At 42.3% G+C, this 14194-nt stretch overlaps 1 protein-coding gene across 2 annotated transcripts in view; it reads left to right on the top strand.

The window, feature by feature from the left end:
• NOS2 (nitric oxide synthase 2) overlaps positions 1–14194 on the top strand; it is a 31817-nt gene that overhangs the window by 5445 nt on the left and 12178 nt on the right. For both annotated transcript variants that reach the window (XM_064394563.1, XM_064394565.1), the window contains 10 exons: positions 7509–7630; positions 7730–7916; positions 9131–9307; positions 9950–10046; positions 10626–10748; positions 10839–10987; positions 12437–12599; positions 12993–13084; positions 13445–13586; positions 14022–14161. In XM_064394563.1, the coding sequence (XP_064250633.1) occupies positions 9201–9307; positions 9950–10046; positions 10626–10748; positions 10839–10987; positions 12437–12599; positions 12993–13084; positions 13445–13586; positions 14022–14161 (1013 nt within the window). In that variant the 5' untranslated portion in view covers positions 7509–7630; positions 7730–7916; positions 9131–9200. The remainder of the gene's footprint in view (positions 1–7508; positions 7631–7729; positions 7917–9130; positions 9308–9949; positions 10047–10625; positions 10749–10838; positions 10988–12436; positions 12600–12992; positions 13085–13444; positions 13587–14021; positions 14162–14194) is intronic.

Here is a 14194-nt window from a genome sequence, read left to right on the forward strand (position 1 = left end):
CATTTCATCTACAGAAAGTGATCTGTGTCTCAGCTAGTGTGAAGCAAGGAACAAGGAAAACTGAAAACAAATGTCAAACAGAAGTTAGTCTGGAAAATATTGTGTCATGATGGTGGGCACAGGCAAAGGTTGTATATTTTGGAGCCACCTTCCTTATACTGAGTCAGTCTGGGGACTGACTTTCCATGCTAAAAATAGAGTATTTTGGTTTCCACAACAGTGCAACAGCAAGGGCTGCTTTCTCTTTTATTTTCTGTTTTCCCCTCCCATTTCTAGAGGTCACAGAAATGGTGTATTAAACCACAGTTTACAGTACAGAATGTAGACACCTGTTGAGTCTTGGAACTTTCTCTTCCCCAAGAGCTCTGTTGAGTTTGTCCTTCTCCTAGCTGGAAGTATCTCACATTGCAGTTTTCTGGCCAAGATTTCAAAAGTAATTCTCGGATTGCTTTTGAGGTGCTTAACTTGGGAGACCTTTAAAAGGCACACAGCAGCTCTCAGACAGGTTGGGACTCAGGGGACAAACAGCAGGAAATTGCTTATTCTCCACTAGCATGGCTCTGAGATAGGGGATACTGACAGGGTAATGATCTTTTACAACTATTTCAGAAACATGGCTTAAAAACATTGAGATCTCCAAATCCTGCTCCCAGCTGACAGAATAGAGCCTGTAGGATGTCACAGTGACACTAGGCCAGGTCTGGTTATTTCTAATTGATTAAATGCAATGAAAAGGCATCCAGAGTTTATTAGGAAATTTGAGATGTAGAGCCAGTCCCTGCACTCCAACTTCATTATCCTCATAAGCAAAGGTGCAGATTTTATAGCTGGTGTAATTATACAAAGAATGTACACAATATGAGTGGTATTTAGCATAAAAAGTAACTTGACTGCAATCCATGTGTGGCTGAGAGAGGAGCAGAACCACAAACCCTTTGATGTAACAATGAGGCTTTGAAAGGACTAGATTGGGTACAGTACTGAACCTGTAAGCTGCTCACTTTATTGCACTGTATGGGGAGGGCCTTATTTATTTACTTTGTAGGAAGTGTTTTCAATTTTATAAGTCTCTGAAGGAAATCACAGCTCATAGTTATGTAGTTTTGCTCTACAGAACTCCATAACACTTGTACGACCCTCTGGAATTCATAGGGACTGTCTGTTAAATGGGAGACATCAGTCTTGCCTTAGTGCTCTAATTCTGTCTGGGTCTATACTAGCAAAGGCAGTCTGGATATTGCTTATCAGGATGTTTACCTTCCATGCTGTTCTTGGGTCCTGAGCTGAAGCCACTGGAATCAAAGGCAAAGGCTCCCCTGTACACTCCATGACTTCAGGAGTGTTCACCATCTTAAACCATTTTGCACTACCTGGAATACTCAGAGGAGTGGTGTGCTCAATCATGGTTACCAGAATTAAAAGTGAAACAGTTTTGTTTTTTCAGTTTCACAAAGCATAGTGTCTGCAGCAGCCTGGGTGGACAAGGTCAAGAGGTGGGTGTGATACTGAAGGCAAATATATCCTCCATAAATCATCTTGGAATCCGGGCCCAAAGGCTTCACTTTATGTGAGGGGAAGGCAGAAAGAATTCTGAAGGTTTTTTTATTCAGTAATTAGTTGCTTTCTTTTCCCATGTTCATATGCTCTTTTGGAAAAATAAATATTAAAAATTCTGCTGCTGCCTTTAGTGCTGAAGAACTGCCTTCCTTTTTTCTTGTTTTCAACTTTATCACTGTTAAATCCAGCAGTCTGTTTAAGAATGAGCTGATGGTTTGCTGGGCAGTGGTTTATACTGTGCTCAGGACTTGGACACTTTATGGAAGTACAGAAACTGTTGGTCCCAAAAACACCTCTAGGAAGAGGAGTGGTGTGTTCTTTTGGAGAATTCTCAGATTGCAATTGTCTGCAAAGCTGGCACATGAGAAGAAAGAAGGAAATGTCATAGTGGTTTGCAGCTTGTACTGGTCAGAGAGGTCTCTTGAGCTGCCCAAACCTAAAGGACAGTGTTGTAAGTCACAGAAAATTCCCCTTTATTTTCCCTTCTGCCAGGTTGCAGATGACTTAATCAAAAGTAATAATCATAAAAACAAGGTGAGGCAAGACCGTGTTTTTGACCAAAAAAGGTGCTCTGTCCTGTAAATTACATACACATTCTGCATCAGTTCCTCTTGCTTTGGAGTCTGTGGTCCAAATACCCCTCGCTGCAAGAGTTGGGTGAAACATTTAGACTGAATGAAGTAACTGTTTTGCATCTTATCCTTTTAGAAATTGAGACAAAAATTGTTATGGCTAATACTAGCACCTGCTAATTAATCTGTAACAATCCTTTGATGTGTGTTCTAGCACCATTTATTATAGATTAGCCCCCGTGACTTAACCCACTCCATAAAGCCACCCATCCCTTTCTAGAACCTGACCCTGTCAACACATATTCTTCCACATATTTTTTGTATTTTCAGTAAGTGACTTTTGAAGCTCCCAAGTGGTGTCCCCCATCCCAAATGTAGCTTCAAAGACCATCCTCTCTGTCACAGTGGTCCACAATGAGTTGTCTCAATCAGCAGCGTGTTTGTTCACTGAATGAAAGCCAAGCTAAATAATATGTCTCTAGCCTGGAATTCCTATAGAAGGAGAGAAGGAAAAGCAGCACCATTGGAGTGTCTGCATCCTTCCCTGGTGAGCTGAGTGCAGTTTGGGCCTCCAGTGCACAAAGAGTGAGTTCAGTGGAGGCCATCGAGGCTGTTGGGGCTGGGCACAGTGCTGCCTCATGAGGAGAGGCTGGAGGAACAGGCCTTGTTCAGCCAGGAGAAGAGGAGCAGCCTTCCAGTGGCTTTCAGGTCACCAAGGAGATGGAGCCAGGCTCTTTGCAGGGGTGGAAGATGAAAATCAATTGAACTGGACTTGCAGCTCCAAATCAATCCAACTAAAAATACTCTGAAGAATGCCATGGAAATTGTCTTATTTAGTAGGGGAAGGTAGATCGTTGCTAGAGAAGGAGCTGTAAGCTCACACCCCACACCCTCTGGCATCATTTCCCTTTCGGGAAGAGCAGAGGGGAGGCAATTTCACTCGCATGGAAAGTTTTGAAAATGTGATGTAATTCATGTAGACACTGAAAGTTGTGCAGGCATGGGCAAGACTGGCCTAACTGTAGTGCTTAGCAAGGAGTCCTTAAAAACAACTGAGCTAGTAAAACAGTGTTTATAGATAAAGCAGAGCCATAAAATTGCCTGAGAAAACCCCTGTCTCCATGCAGGAAACATGGAAAGCAGGTCAGCATGATTTGGTTTTGTGTAGACTAAGGTACACTGTCCAAAGTGTGACACCTGACTGTGCAGGAAACAACTGAGTAGATCAAGGCAGGTGTAAGGAAAAGAGGCTCAGAGGTCACCAATAAAGAGAAGCACATACATTTTACTGAAGTTGTTCCAACAGTGCTTTGTGTTCCAGAGTAAAAACACCAACGTTTTCAGATTCAGAACTCAAGTTACTTCTATACTTCAATATTCTGTTTTTAATTTGGCCCAGAAATTTATGGGTTGTTTTTTCAAAGCCAGTATTCAAATCTCTTCTGTTACCTGTCCTTGGTTAGAGATTCTACTGGCCTCAGCCAGTGCTCTGTTACTGAAATTGGAGCTTCTTCTTCAGACCATGATTCTGCTAAAGAAGACGTTTGCAGCTCTGTAGTTCACCGTTATTTTTCAATCATAAAACTCTTTTTGCACACAGTAATCTCGCAGTATTTTTTTTTCCCTGTTCTGCTGTGACAAGCATGCAGTGCAGGAGAAGAAGTACCAAACACTGTTCTATACTTTTTCCAGATCCACATGCCAGCTTTTCCTTATACTCCACACAGGGACATCTTCAGTGTAGTGAAATGATGTCCAGGAGTGCAGGACAGCCTAGCTTGTGACAGCCACATGCAGGACACCAGGTTTAGGCCCAGTGAACTGTTAATTGCTATTTTGCTCTTTTTTTGCTGTAATTTTGCCTTTGCTGCTGCAGCTGTTGCTGAGGATCTCAGGGGTGAGTCAGGAGGTGTCAGCAATCACTTCTGCCTGAGCCAACGTGCAGCCAGGCACAGCAAAGTCTGGCTATTGACTGCCTTTGGTTCCCTCACTTCCTCATCCCTGGGAATTTTGGAGAGGTGACTGATGAGGGAATTCTGTTCTTTCTGCATGTCTGAGTTTGGCCTAACTGACAGCGAGCAGACAGGAAGGAATGGGTTTACTGGCACGTCTCTGCAATTTAGCACTCTCCTTAACTTTCGTTTTCACCCTCAGATGGTCATACTGGGAAATATTTCACCCTGTCCTGCCATCATTTGACATTCAGTCTTCCACTGGAGAGCAGGTCATGGTAAACAAAACATTGCACTTTCCACACTAAACTGCTGCTTTGAACGTACCTTAAATCTGCAGAAACTGGAGAACAGTCCGGACTGGGCTGGGATCCTACTTTTATTTGCATGTTTTCAAGTGCCAAGGCCTGGATCTTTTATTTTGCTTTTGGTAGAGTTATTATCCCCACTTTATAAGGAACATTTTGAAATAATAAAGAAGCCAGTGAAAAAGGGACTACGGTTAATGGTGAATATCTTAAAGCTCTTAAAGGAATAGTCAGCAACCAGAACACAAACAAACAAACAAAAAAACCCACCAAAAATACCCCAAAGTTTGGGGGAAGATTCAAACCAAACTAATTTTCTTTGGGGAATGAAAAACCAAACCAGTGTAAGAGAAGATGACTGACGGTAGTCAATGAGAGGAGATATTTGGGAACAACAATAGTTATTATTGTTATTAATTGTATCTTTGTCAGAAACCACCGGGTGTGAGAGTAGTTCTAACAAATCTGAGATGCTGAGTGTTTACAGGGGTTGCAGGACTGTATTTATTGTGCAGTCACATGCAGCACTGCTGCAAGAGACATCTCAGACAATAGTTACATTGGTTAGGAAAAGTGAGTTAGAAAAAGTTCACTAATAACCTATGAAATGCTGGGACAGTTGAACATCTCTGGGTTCCCTGAAGCAGGGAAGATCAGCCCTCCTTGTCATCAGCTTTGCCTCAGTTCTTTGAAGACTCAAAATGCCCTGATCTCAGAGGAGCAACCTGACAACCAGAGCTTGATTTGTAAATGTTTTCAGGAATATGACTGCTTGAGCTCATGCAGCATCTTGCAGATATGATGTATATTATAATATCAGACACAGAATGTGACTCACTTGGAAGGAGATTGCAGAGAGCTGATTGTTGAAGCTACAAACCATCAGACATTCAGAAACAAAACAAAATTTAAGTCAAGATGACAGCATCGAATAGGTCAAAGTCTGCTCTGAAAGGGCACCTCTTTCATCAAAGTTAATGCAAGGAAAGCAACCAGTTTTTGCACTCTGATATGGCAGAGGAAGAAGTGTCTGTTCAAATGGGCAGAATTGGGTTTTTGAAGGAAAAACCTTCCAAGCCCTGTAGAATATTTGTAGAAGGAGTGGCCAGTGAGCTTGTTTATCAGTTAATCTCTGATCCACCTGAGGATTGAATGGTTCTCTGTTGTTCTTACTGTACAGAGGGAGTTTTATTATTGATTTCAAGTGAGTAAAAAATCAGGTCTTGTTTGAGCAACTGGAGTGATTAAGCAGTTCCTTGAATGGCTGTACCTACCTGAGCCAATCCTTTTACAAACTCTCCTAAGGGAAGATGTTTTTCCTCCTCTGGTTATCCCAAATCTGATTTTTCATATCTAATCCCTACATGACCTTTCCTAGATTTCAGCAGTCCCAAGCACAGGGAAATAAGGAGGGTGAATACTGAAAGCTTAGAACCCACTGAATTCAAATAAACTTCTACTAAGGTATGTTCTTTCTTCCAGTACTAGACATTAAGATTCCCCATGTTCTATAGAAGAAAGGTTAATAAGAAAGGAAAGGATGAAAAGAGAATTTTTTAAACCCTGTTACAAAGTAGTAAATGTAAAAGAAGAATGTAAAGGCAGAATTTTCTTGCATGGCATTGAGTGGCACAGTTCTCACACATAATTTCTGCCTGCTGATTACATCTGCCTGATGACTGGAATATTTTAAACAAAGGGATTCACCTGCTAATTCTGGTGAGAAGAAAGGCACCACATTAAAGGAAAATCCAACTGTGAAAATTCATGAGCAGTGGATGCTAAGCAGCACAGGCTTGATAAAGCCAAGCAGATGAATGCTCAGAAAACTCAAGTCTGTTTATGAAGAGATTCATCTCTAGCAATCCTGGATGGGATGCATACAGGGGATCTCGTGCATGAACACGTGTGCACAGCACTTGCTTTGCCTCTAGAAATGCTTTACACAATCATCTAATATTCATTTTCAAATAGAGAAGCTAGACAGAGAGAAGAAAACACCTTGCCCAAGCTTGCCCAGTAAAAGAGTGACAGATGAGAAAAGAACACACATTTCCTCATTTCTCTGGCTGCCTTATGCTTCATTTCTGTAGATCTTTGGTCAGCAACTGTAAATCTTTCCCTAGTTATCAATGTACCTAATTTGATTCACATTATTCAGCAGATTTATTAGTCATCTTTAATTTGTAAACAGTTTCCTTAAAATGGCCATACATAATATGAAGGAACAAATAAGGCAGGTCAAAATCCTTGTTGGGCACTATCTGGCACCAGACTCGTGGGCTGCAGGTGCCTGACAGCACTGGGCACTGCTGTCCCCTGTCCTGGGGGGGTTCTGCCTTCCAGACCACAGGGGGAAGCCTGCTTCTGTAAAAGGTACGTGTCCACATGCTGTCTGACACTGCAAATCAGCCCAGCAATCCCGTCTTCCTCATCCAGCTGTCCCTCTGGTATTCCCACATAAGCATGGTGGGCATGGTTTGTACTTCAGGAAGCTGCAGTTTCCTTCCAGTATTCCCAACACTTTGGAAAAGCACCAAGGGACAAATCTCACAGGCAGCAACAGGCAGAACAGGGAGCTCTGGAAAGCAAGAAATTCTACAAATACTCTCTTGAGATAGATCCTTTAAAACTTGATAAAAAGTAAGGAAGTATGTGTAGGTGAAACTCAAAATTCCTGTCCTTAGTTATGAGTACATGGTTAATGCTTTCCTGGCCTGTACTGTAAAGCTCTACAGCTCTGTAACATTTCCCTTGAAGTTGCTCACTCTCTTCCTACAGCCATGGGTGGTGTGCAGGAGGGTGCCTGGAGGCTGGCCACAGGGATGAAAGCTGTAAGAGGCCCTCCAGCATTTATTTCTTTTCATTTTAACCTGTGTGCAAGGCTGCAAACTGTTCCGTGCGATTCCCTGCCCTTTCCAGGAGCAGCAGCAGGAGTGCAGCAGCAGCAGGGAAGGAGGGATGCTGAGAGCAGCAGGCGCTGCCTCCCTCCTCACTCGGTTGTGTAACGCTGCTCAGCCACACACCCTCCACTTCTCCAAGTGGACACGACAGGAATCAGGGGAATCCCCAGCTGCACTGTCCATGTCCAGCCTTGCTCAGAGCTATTTTGCATACAGGGTCTGCACTATAAAATGCTTTTGCCTCCTGGGAGGGATACAGAGCCTGAGAGGTGGAAGGCAAGAAGCTCTGAGAGAGAGGAGGCTCTCCTGGAGGGCTGGACACCTCTCCCAAAAGCACGGTAAGGAGCACCATGTCCAGGTGTTCGTTCTGTCATTCATTTACTGCCACTCACAGGCAAACTAATTACATGGCAAACTGTATCTTTTTTCTGTATTAGGAGCAAAGTGTCAGACTCAGTCTCCTGCTCTAGTTCCAAGCTGTCCAGCTGCTCTGAAAACTTTGTCCTTCCTTTCTGCTGATTTAAAGGTTTGTGCATGCAACTGGTAACACTGGCAGTGCTACCCACAGAACCCCACGGGGCAGGACACAGGGCAGCTTCTTGCTGAGTGCCAGTGAAGGCAAATGTGAGTCTGCTCTCTTTCTTTTTGCTTTTTCTTCTTATTTTTTCTTTTTATTATTATTTTTCTTTTTTCCTGTTATTATTTTTAATCTTTTTCCTCCTTATCCTCCTTTTCTTCCTTTTCCACCTTTTTATCCTTGTGTATTTTTTTAATGTTTGTGTGAGGTTTTTCCCCCTTTTTTTCCTTTTTTTCTTTTTTTCCTTCTTTGTTTCTTTCTTTTCTTCCCCCTCTCCATTTCTCCTCTCTTTTCTCCCTGTATTTTACAAAATTGTATAGCACATCACAGCATTTTTTATTGCAGAATAATAATTTAGATTTTTTTTTCCTATTTTGTGACTGCAGATAAATGCTTATTACACATTATTTCTCTCACCTGGAGTAGCAAACAGTCCTAACACCTTGCAGTTTCTGCACAGACAGTTGGATGGATTTCTCTTCTTGTGTAACCTTATATCAGACAGTATCTTCAGATTCCAGCAAAAATTTAACTTTCACTGTAAAAGTAATCAAAATAAGACATAATTGACATCAGGAATATGTGACAATGTCTCTTTTCTTCCTTTGTCTCTAACTTCTTGGAAACATCAGGTTTGATTTCTGTTATGAACCAGATTCAAATGTTGGGGCTAATTCTCTCTATTCCTGCAATTTACTGGCTTGATCATTCTCTTCTGTCACACCCCTAGCACAAAATCCATCTTATGTTCAGAAATGAGCAGAAAATGTATGTTAAAATGAATAGCATAAACTTTGTGCACTCTTATGTAAATAATATGTGTTACATTGAAATAAGTGCTACATATCTTAAAAGCTACAGACTTCAGCCTCTCAGAATCCTGTTTGTCTCTGGCAGGTGGAAACACTGCAAAATGGTTAGGATCATATATGAACAAGATTTTTTCATTACTGTGTGATTGACACAGCAACATTGCACATCCCTTTTCTAAGCTTGTGGTCTGCTCCGACACCAATATTTGCTGCTTTTCATGACCAGGGGTCATCTGAAATTCTCTTGCCAGTGTTTTAGATTAGTACATGGCTGCATATTACACTGACAAAGTGTTAGTTTTAGTATCACTATCCTAAGAATTGAGCAATTTTCATTTTAAACACAGGATGTTAGATCAGATCAGTTAGTGGGTGACTTTCTGAAAGATGTTAAAGGGAGTTGCCCTCTTGGGTAAAAACTGACCTTGTTGGGTTTTTTATGTCCTTAGAAGTGTTCCCACATCACACAAAACAAGGTTTCAGCACAGTGAAGTAAAACCACCAAAAAAACCATACGAAATGCTGTGCCCGTGGCAGTTTGTGTTCAAATCTCGTGCTGCCAGGAGCCAGTACCCCAGAGAGAAGGACATCAACAACAACGTGGAGAAAAATAGGAAGATCCATGGGTAAGATCCTGGTTTTAATGGTTTCATAGTTTATCTTTGATTTGGAAAGGGAAGATATTAAGTGGTTTGGGTCCTGGAGAAACCCGCAATGTGTTTCCAAAATACTGATATTAACCAAAGAACTGAGGATCTCTGGGTGGTGTAACTTGGTAATGAACATTAAACACTTGTGTTGAAGTTAAACAGTCATTGAGGATATAAATCATCTTGCTTTCTCTTTCATAGTCTTAAATTTATTTGGTGAGTTAACGTGGTTTCACGTATTCCAAATCTCAGGAGGTGTGTATGCTATAAAAACAGCAAAGTGATTATTTATACTGTAATTAAGTTGGTGAAGTAGTACTGTGATGCAGTTCATACACAACACTGTATAAAATAAGTTGCACACGCATCTTAAATTTCTCAGCCTTCAGGGTGTTACTTATTTCAGGTTTCATACCCTGCCTCCTTCCTTCCCTTCCACCCAGTGCTCTGGGAAGGGGGTACTGTGCCTTTTCTGCTGGTTCCTGCCCACTGCCCCTGCTGGGTTATGGCTCAGCACATATTTCAGAGACAGCACTGAGCATCTCCTGCTGATGCTGAAAGCAAAGCCTAACACAAAGGACGTTGCCTTGTGCTGACTTTTCTTTCTCTCTGTTGAAGCTCAGAAAAGGATGATGCCAAGCTGCACAGTCCCAGCAAGAAGCAGATGGAGAGGCTGCCTGTCATAACTTCAGCAAAGCCCAGTGAGGGAGGACAGGTCTGTTCCCAGCATCATTGTTTGATGGTGGCAGTTCACATGAATGGTGCTTGCTGCTCACAGCTGCTCCACCTTCTCCTGAGAGGTCTGGCTGTGGTTGCAGGAGTTGGGACTCTGGGACATCTTTGGGTGAAAGTTCTTTTCTGCGAAAATGGAGCACTGATAAGACTCAAAGGAAGAGGTGATCCCACGAGGACTGGGATGCCTGATTCCTTTATATGCCTTTGAAAACCTTTAGTAACAAACCTGTCCTGTCTCTGAAACTGGTTCACTGTTTTCCTGAGACTGTGATTATAATGCTCACAGATACTCAGAGGATTTACTGAAATTATAAAGGTATTTGCAGTGGCAGACCCTGTTTGATTAGTACAAAAATACTTTTTTCCTCATTTCATATCAAACTGTAGGTTAGCTCAGTAGTTTTGTAGTCAAATAGTCATGTTGGAGCAGATCACATTTATATCTAGTTTATTGAATTTAAACTGAAATATTTTGATGTTAACTTTAAATCTAAAAGGAAACTGAAAGATATTCAATAGCTCTGAAGACAGTATGCATTTTTGTCTGTTCTCTGCCCAGAATCTCCCTCCAAATGACATCAAAGTTTCAAACCAAATATCAGGATGTCCAAGACATGTAAAAGTAAGAAACTTGGAAAATGGATCCAGCTTTCTTGACACACTACACCTGACTGCAAAAGAGGTAAAATATGGAAATATGAACAGGGAGTTTTCATAAATTTTAAAATACGCAGAGTGCAACATTGTTTTTTGACATTTGATTGTTTTTCAGGTTATCAATTGCCAGACCAAGGCCTGCCAAGGGTCGATCATGACCCCAAAGGGCCTGGTGAGAGGTACCAGAGATGGGCCAGTTCCACTAGAGGATCTTTTACCTCAGGCAATAGACTTCCTCAAGCAATACTACAGTTCATTTAAAGAGTAGGTGAACTTGATTTTTGGGTATAAAATCCTCTACCTACCTGTCTATCTGTGAGCCTCCAGGAGGGTTTGGTTTCTTCACAGCTCTTGGTAACTCTCCTGTTACATAGCATGCATTCAAAAATATGTAAGGACTGTTAAAAATGCCAGATAAACCTGTCATTGCACTTCATGTGCTCCATCTGCCAATCCAAGGCCTTGGGAACACAGGGAAGGACTCTGGACCATGCACTCCTCAGCTCCATCCCTTTGGAGTGGGCTGCATTCCAGTACATTGAGGACTCTCTGCCAGAGCATTACCTTCTGCTTTCTTGGGAATAGCTGCACTCACATCAGTCTCAGTGTGGAAAATGCCTTTTGTTTGTGCTGTTCCAAGTATCTTTTCTCTGTGTTCCTCTCAAGGCTTTAGCCAAAGATTGGAAGGCCAGTGTAGCTTCTCACCCTTGCTCTGTGCTATCAGCATAAGCTCAGTGAGCATTCTGAGAGGGGTTTGTGTTGTCACAAAAATGGCCATGGTGCAGGGGCATCTTGTGCAGGAAATGCTGGAACAGCTGGTTGATGTCCAAGGGTTTGCAGTGACATTCCACATGATGAGCTTTCAAGCAACAGTTCAGTGTTTGCTCATCCCATTAGAGAACATTATCAAACTTTCAAAGGGACTCAGCCACATAATGGCCACTTCTTTAGACACTTTGAACTACTTTCAAATCTTTCTTCCCTCTGAATCTTTCTGAAAGTCCCTGTATTACACACAGGCTGTCCTCACCAGCCTGTTGTATTTGCACATCCCTGTGTCTCTGCTCATGGCTGTTTGATCACATTGATTTACACTATCTCATATGCTTGCCCTTGATCTTTCATCTTGCTGAAAATGTGAAAACTCTCAGACAGTGCAGGCTATTTTCATTCTGTCTGTAAGACAACAAAACAATTTTTGTCTCTGCTGTGATAAATATTTTCTAATGTTTTGACTTCACTGTCTGTTATCAAACTCAAGAATTTTAGTGTTGGTTTCCTTGACAAAGGAATTGCTCAGCACTTCCCTTTAGGAATGAAAATCTTACTTACTTTACTCAGAAGAGCTGTGGCCTTGTAAACACAGTGGATCTTTAAAGGACAGTCACTCTCAGCCCACATGTGCCCTGAAACTCACCTGTTCTCTGTTTTTTATTTCCTTGTGATTTTTTTCAAATTCATCTAGAAAATCCAAATTTTAACCAAAAACTTACACAGAATAGCTTGTGGCCAGTCCATGCATGTACTGGGTGGTGAAAGGATGGTGTCCCTATTAAATTTCTAGTGTGTTAGTTTCTTAATGGGGCCAGTAGGCTCTGTCCTTACACTCCATAAGGACAAGTCTTAAATCCTGAAGGCAAAATATAAAGAGAACGTGTGCACTTTGAATGAAATTCTCATTGTTTCTTTTCATGGCTGTTTCCTGTTCAAAAGGCCAAAAATCAACGAACAGCTGGGCCGGCTGGAAGCAGTGACCAAGGAGATAGAAACAACAGGAACCTACCAGCTGACAAAGGAGGAGCTGACCTTTGCTGCCAAGCAGGCCTGGAGGAACGCACCCAGGTGCATCGGCAGGATCCAGTGGTCCAACCTGCAGGTGAGCTGTGCAGCTGCACCTAGGCTGTAGCCAAAGAGTCCTCTGCTGTGACTCAGAACAATGGCCTGTCCTTTGCTAGAGCAGGTCACTGTTCCATTGAGGAGGATTCCCTCCTGTCCATGTCAGGAGATTGGCTTCCTTGTAGATCTCTGCTTTCCTGGCTGAATGAAAATGTGTAGCAGTGTGAGTGTAGGAACCAGCTGTGTCATGGAACCTGGTACATGTTTTGGTCCTTGGTGGGTTGTTATGGGTGAAAATGATGCATATAAGAACTATTAAAATGAACCTTTCCTAGTGGAGCCACAATCTTTCCATTCTTAAGTGCATAGGAAAAATATGCATTGCTGTTTCAAAATAAGACTTCTTCTTTACATTTCTTTTGGAAACACACAGGTGTTTGATGCACGGGACTGTAAAACAGCCAAGGAAATGTTTGAGCATATCTGTCATCATATTCAGTATGCCACAAACAATGGTAATATAAGGTAGGTCTCTAATTTTACATTTTAAACAACAAAAATCACATCCAGATCTGGCATCAAAAACACATGAAATGATCTATCTAAACATTTTGACAACTTGTCTCTGCTCTTAATTTTCCTGGTACTTAAATTTTCCTCTCATGTCTTCCATCAGCCATCTTGAAAATTTATAACTTTCATGGCTGATCTTACAAAACCTTTTGCAATTCCTTGGGAAAAGAGATGACTTGAAGACTTGGGGAGGTGGATAAAGAGGATGAATGATTTTTTTTTCCACTGATATTCATTTTGGAAATGTAAAACATTTTCTGCTGGTGCCAGTTTCTGTGTGAGCAGTGAGGATGTTTCCTGTGTCCCGGGCAGGTCAGCCATCACGGTGTTCCCGCCCAGGACGGACGGGCAGCACGATTTCCGCGTGTGGAACAGCCAGCTGATCCGCTACGCGGGCTACCAGAGGCCAGACGGCTCCGTGCTCGGAGACCCTGCCTCTGTGGAGTTCACTCAGGTACAGCCCCACGCTCACCACCACAGCTGCTTCCCATCGTGGCTAACCCACCTCCCTGGGGCTCCTTCCTCGCACGCGGATGCAGAGTGGTAGGGAGGTGAGGAGTGAGTTTATGCAGAGTGGTAGGGAGGTGAGGAGTGAAGGGGATGTTCTGCCCCACAAGTTCCAGGTGCAGGCTGGAACAATAATTTCCTACAGTTCTGATACAAAAGTGCTGCCCTCCATCTCAGAACAGGGTGAGCTAATACTGTCAGGGGACACAACCAGGCACACGACCTGCTCTTCATCAGCATGGCTCAACATTGTTTGAATGGCGAAGAGAACCTTTCTCACTTAGAATTTACTCAGCAGGTTTCAGAGGGTTAAAATTCTTTTGCTTTCAGATCTGGAGGGGAAACCTGAAAAGAACACAAAATGTGCTTTCTGTATTTGCAGTTGTGCATCGAGCTTGGGTGGAAGCCGAAATATGGCCGCTTTGATGTACTTCCACTTGTTCTCCAAGCAAATGGCCAAGACCCAGAAATATTTGAATTACCTCCAGAAATTGTCCTCCAAGTGCCCATGGAGCATCCAAAGTAAGCACACAAGATTTAGATAATTGCATTTTT

This window comes from Passer domesticus, chromosome 19 (assembly GCF_036417665.1).
Source record: "Passer domesticus isolate bPasDom1 chromosome 19, bPasDom1.hap1, whole genome shotgun sequence".
Classification (NCBI taxonomy): Eukaryota; Metazoa; Chordata; class Aves; order Passeriformes; family Passeridae; genus Passer; species Passer domesticus.